Genomic DNA, 5,112 nt, shown 5'->3' with positions numbered 1-5,112 from the left:
TTCTTAATGCAGGTGGGGCTGTGTCTTCTTCTTTTTTTTTTTTGTCGGTCGTGGGGCTTGAACTCTGGGCCTTGGCGCTGTCCCTCAGCTCTTCAGCTCAAGGCAAGCGCTCTACCACTTGAGCTACAGCGCCACTTCCGGTTTTCTGGTGGTTTATTGGAGATAGGAGTCTCACAGTCTTTCCTGCCTGCCCGGGCTGGCTTTGAACCACGATCCTCAGATCTCAGCCTCCTGAGTAGCTAGGATTACAGGCGTGAGCCACCAGCGCCCGGCTTCATGCGGAAGGTTTTTATGCCAAAGGTATCCCCAGGAGGCTCCTGGGGAGTGCTAAGGCTAGGCGGTTAGACTGGACAGACGCACCATGGGCATTGAGGGTCCACTGGGAGTTGTCCTCAATCCTGTTGTCACTCAGTGACGTGGACCTTGACCTCCACAGGCCAATAGTGGACCCAGGGTTGTGCAGGCAGCAAAGGCAGTAGGATGCATCAGATTTTGGAGTAGGTAAGGGGCAGGTGCCTGCCACTGCAGAGTGAGTAGGAACGCTCGTCAGTAGTTGCATAGAGTTGTGGCATGGCTGCTTAGCCTCACATTTTGTAGGTAAGCCGTCTCAGCTCAGCAAGGGCCAAGGAGCCAAGAGGCATGGGGCATTATGGGAGAAGGAAGGGCTTCTAGGAACATCTGGAGATGGGAACATCTAGACCAGATGCCTGCTCCAGGGCATCCCAAAGGAGAGAAGGGGGCAGACTTGGCTGGAGGAGCAGCTAGGCTGGAAGCATTCAGACATACTTCTTGGATTCCCTCAGCACCTCCCATGCTGTGGAGAAAATCGCTGTGCCTGGCCAGACTATGGGCTAGAAACTAAGGAAGCAGAGTCCCCAGATACCCACAGGGCAAGACCCATGTGTCCCACCTGAGGACTCTGGTTGTTGTAGGATAGGATTGATGTCACCATGTGTCAAAGGAACCCAGTTCCTTATGAACTGGGTTCAGTTATGCCTGCATGGACAGGGATAGCACAGAAACTTCTAAATACATCAGTAAGGAAATAAGGGACTGGAGAATACTAGGGCTGATTAGTTCACAGGAAGCTCTAGGAGCTCCATCACAGGGCTGGAGTATTCCAAAGGAGCTTACCGCAGTATAGCAAGGGAGACAGTAGATCTGTGGAGATTGTGGGGTGACAGTCTGGTGGCATAAAACCCCAAGAACATGTACCTAGGAGGGCCGTGGTGGCAGTGAGGGAGGTCTGAGGTAGGAGCTTGAGAGAGGCCTGGTCCACACTACCTGAGGACCCACACGGCTGCCTGAGGAGCGCTGGCCATGCAGGTACACATGTATGGAATCCCAGGGAGGATGCAGATGTGTCTAGGAAGGAAAGGAGCACTTTCACATTTGTGTTTGAGTGAAACAGAGGCAGGTGGTCTGTGAATGGCTGAAAGTCAGCACATCTGTTCTGTGAAGTTTTCAATCCTAAAGTCAGGCATTTTTGATAGTGGGAGGTCTCCCGGTCCCCAGTGCTTCCCTTAAAATTAAGGCCTAGGGGAGCCTAGTTTGCCAACCAGCAGGTGTCTGTGTCTTTGTCCTGGCAGCACAGCAGCCTAGGAGGAACACGGAGCAGAACAATGTCGGGGGCAGACATTCGTTCCTGGAATGTGAGCTGCATGAGAAGGGGGTGGGACTGGCCTAGATGTAGAGCTGGTCCTGCCCCTCTACCATGGCTGCTGCACACAGGACTGGTCTAATGTAGAGCCACTGCTGCCCTTCCGCCACAGCTGCTGTGTACCGGACTCTTGTAACTTGTTGGAGGAGGTGGGCTGCTGGCTTGAACTTTCCTCTCACTGGGATAGAGAGATAGCTTTGCCTGTGTTTTAGTTTGATTCTTGTACAGAAGGTTTAATGAGCACACTAAAACTATGCATTGCAATTGTTGTGTCGTGGCTGGAGCTAGCTGACTTGTCCCTCTGTCTCCTGCAGGGCTTCATGTGTTCCCTACCTTTGTGATATATGAGCTGACTGTACTAGTGTTCCTCACTCTGTCAGTGGTGATCATGAAGGTATGACATTTTCTCCCTGTCACTTATGTCTGGTAAAACCGATGCCATGTTCAAGTTTTACACGTTACACAGGCCACTTCCCACTGGACCTTATATCTAGCAGTGCTGCTACGTGTCTTTAAGAGCCTGGGATTCACCCTGCTCACTGGTCTGCCTTCCAGGGAAGCCCTCTGCCAGCTGCCTGGACGGACCAGGGGGCAGACCTCAGCCTGGAATGGGTGTCAGGATGCATTATCCCTGTCTCAGGATTGGAGTGTGTTGAGGTTGGGAATTGCCAGCACCTGGGGGAGGGCACATTCTAGATTCTGACATGAGTCCTCTGGGTTTCTGGAATAGCTCACGCCTTCCTCTGACAGATGAGTGTTAATGAGCATGGAAACTGAGTGAGCATTTTCAGTGTCTGGTTCTCCCTGACCACAGACTACTGAATCTCCTTCTTGTCAGCATCACCAGCTAGCTTTCTGGATCCCAGATCTGATAATTGCTGCATAACCCCACCAGCAAGACAAGTACATCTCTCTCTTACCAAAAGAATTTCCATCTTGAACATTACTTAATATTTATTGCTATTTAGAGAAAGTTTGTTTTCTGTCAGTGAATCCAGACCTTTTATTTTGCCTTCTATGTAGATTTAACCTAGCCTGGATTTACTTCCTGCTTTCTGGGTATCTGAAGTAGCTCTGGATTGACTTTTTTTTCCCAGATAACACATTTTCTGTGTAGATTTTCTGTTCTGCTATGTTTAATTTAGTCTTATCTGGGTTTTATTCTTGACCACTTAATGTGATAGACCACTCTTGCAGTTTGTTTTGGCAGTTCTGGTCTTGTCACTGATCCTGCCAAAGAGCAGCCAGTACATCAAGTGGATCGTCTCTGCAGGGCTGGCCCAGGTCAGTGAGTTCTCTTTTGTCCTGGGAAGCCGAGCCCGAAGAGCAGGCATCATCTCCCGGGAGGTGAGTATCCGCCCTCTGACAGAGAAACTGGCTCTGGGGAGCATCCAGAGCAAAGACTAAACACTCCTCACCTCAGCTGCGAGGTAGCAGCTCTTTTGTGCTCTTGGTTTGTGTTCCTAGGCAGCGCCTTGCTGGCCTAGGATGGAAGCCGGTACCTTAAAAGATAATTTTTCAGGTGAGAGTTACTAGTTAATACTGTTAATACCTTGTACAATAGTGATAATTGAATGATATTTCCTGTGAAAGGAAGAAAACTCAACTTTTAGCTTGCGCAGTAATAACATCTAAGAAATCTAAACCAGGCCTCCCTAAAACTGCCATCAAAGCACTGGGAAGCACTTGAAAGCACTCAGAACTCAAATCACTGTCTCTCTTGTCTTGTGAGTGTGGGCATTTTGCTGTCAGAGTTCAGGAGAAGGCTTGTGAAAGAGATATGTGCAAAGCTGTGTTGTAGTCAGCGTTACAGTGAGCCCTATAGAGCTACCATCTAGTGAGTAGTCTCTAGGCTTTTGCTCTGTGGTTCATTAGAGCTGACCACAGCTTTCCATTTGCTGTCAGACTTTGGTTTATCCTACTCTACTTGTTTTCTTTCCTATGAGTGTACTTTTGACATGCCTTCAAAAGAGGGGTTCTAGGGCCGGGCACCGGTGGCTCACGCCTGTAATCCTAGATACTCAGGAGGCTGAGATCTGAGGATCGTGGCTCAAAGCCAGCCCGGGCAGGAAAGTCCGTGAGACTCTTATTTCCAATAAACCACTAGAAAACCGCAAGTGGAGCTGTGGCTTAAGTGGTAGAGCACTTGCCTTGAGCTGAAGAGCGCAGGGACAGCGCCCAAGCCCAGAGTTCAAGCCCCACGACTGACCAAAAAAAAAAGAAAGAGGGATTCTAGTTTACAGGTATACCTCCTAATAACCAGTGAGACCATGGATGACCCTCACACCTAGGCATACATGCCCTTAATGCTCAGCCTGTCCTAGGTAGGCCTACTTCCTCCCACCCAGTGAGGACTGCTGCACCTCTGCCTGAGCAGGTGTACCTCCTCCTGCTCACTGTGACAAGGCTCCAGTCATGTGTCTCAGGTGTACCTCCTTACACTAGGTGTGACCACACTTAGCCTCCTCTTCCTGCTCACTGTGACCAGGCGCTGTTTACATGTCGCAGGTATACCTCCTTATACTGAGTGTGACCACACTTAGCCTCCTACTTGCACCCGTGTTGTGGAGAGCTGCAATCACAAGATGTGTGCCAAGATCAGAAAGACGGTCAAGCCTCTGACAGGACAGGGAGACGGCTGCCTCCCAAGTGAGTCCTGACAGCCTCACCTCGCCTCCCAGGAGCCTTGCCTCTGAGATGGAGGAACACAACGAGGCTGTGTCCTTGTGTTTGCCTGCTTTTATAGAATACTTTTGTCATGTTTTAGAATATTACAGAGTAATTTATTTGCAGTCAATTGATTATATGCAGTAGAATTGTAACACTGCATTTTACAAATCGCCTTGACTATTTTGCCTGGATGTGCCTTTTTTTCTGAAATTATTAACTTTCTATTGTTAATTCATCAGTTCATAGTTTTTGGTAAAAGGCCTTTTTTATTTATTGTACAACTTAGAATTATAATCTGTTCATCTAATATTTGTTGTTAAACATACCTACAATAGGAGATTTTAATTTTGGCAATGAGTTGGAAGCTTACTTTGGATGCTCAAAGTTCATGTTTTTTAGGTCAGAAAACTATCTTACGATGTTTGTTTCCTATAGCTATTTTAAATAAAGCACTTTCATGTCTATTTCTATCAGGTATATTACTCAAAATATTTGATTTTTGAATGACAAGAAAATACAATCTTTAATAAAGACTACAATCGGTATATTTATTTGAAATTTATGAGAATCTGATTTGGTTTGGTTTGGTATGAAAAAAAGGCTATTGTAACTAATGCTGCAGTGAAAATTGGCATAAAATACCAAACATATAAATATATGTATGTGAATATGTTACATTGTTTATATTGTATTCCTGGAGTAAATCCCAAATAGTCATTGTCTAATGAAGGGTATGAATCTACCAATCCTGAAATCCAATGAAAAACATACAGCATAAACTC

General features: G+C 47.0%; 1 protein-coding gene across 5 annotated transcripts in view; it reads left to right on the top strand.

Moving 5' to 3' along the window:
• Tmco3 (transmembrane and coiled-coil domains 3) overlaps window positions 1-4,912 on the top strand; it is a 38,581-nt gene extending 33,669 nt beyond the window's left edge. For all 5 annotated transcript variants that reach the window (XM_013022882.1, XM_013022881.1, XM_013022877.1 and 2 more), the window contains exons 11-13: window positions 1,975-2,054; window positions 2,858-3,007; window positions 4,169-4,912. In XM_013022882.1, coding sequence (XP_012878336.1) covers window positions 1,975-2,054; window positions 2,858-3,007; window positions 4,169-4,282 — 344 coding nt within the window. In that variant the 3' untranslated portion in view covers window positions 4,283-4,912. The remainder of the gene's footprint in view (window positions 1-1,974; window positions 2,055-2,857; window positions 3,008-4,168) is intronic.
• Window positions 4,913-5,112: the final 200 nt, after the last annotated feature.

Source organism: Dipodomys ordii, unplaced genomic scaffold (assembly GCF_000151885.1).
Source record: "Dipodomys ordii isolate 6190 unplaced genomic scaffold, Dord_2.0 Scaffold64, whole genome shotgun sequence".
NCBI classification, from domain to species: domain Eukaryota; kingdom Metazoa; phylum Chordata; class Mammalia; order Rodentia; family Heteromyidae; genus Dipodomys; species Dipodomys ordii.
Note: the sequence above shows the minus strand (reverse complement) of the source record. Positions and strands in the feature narration are given on the sequence as shown.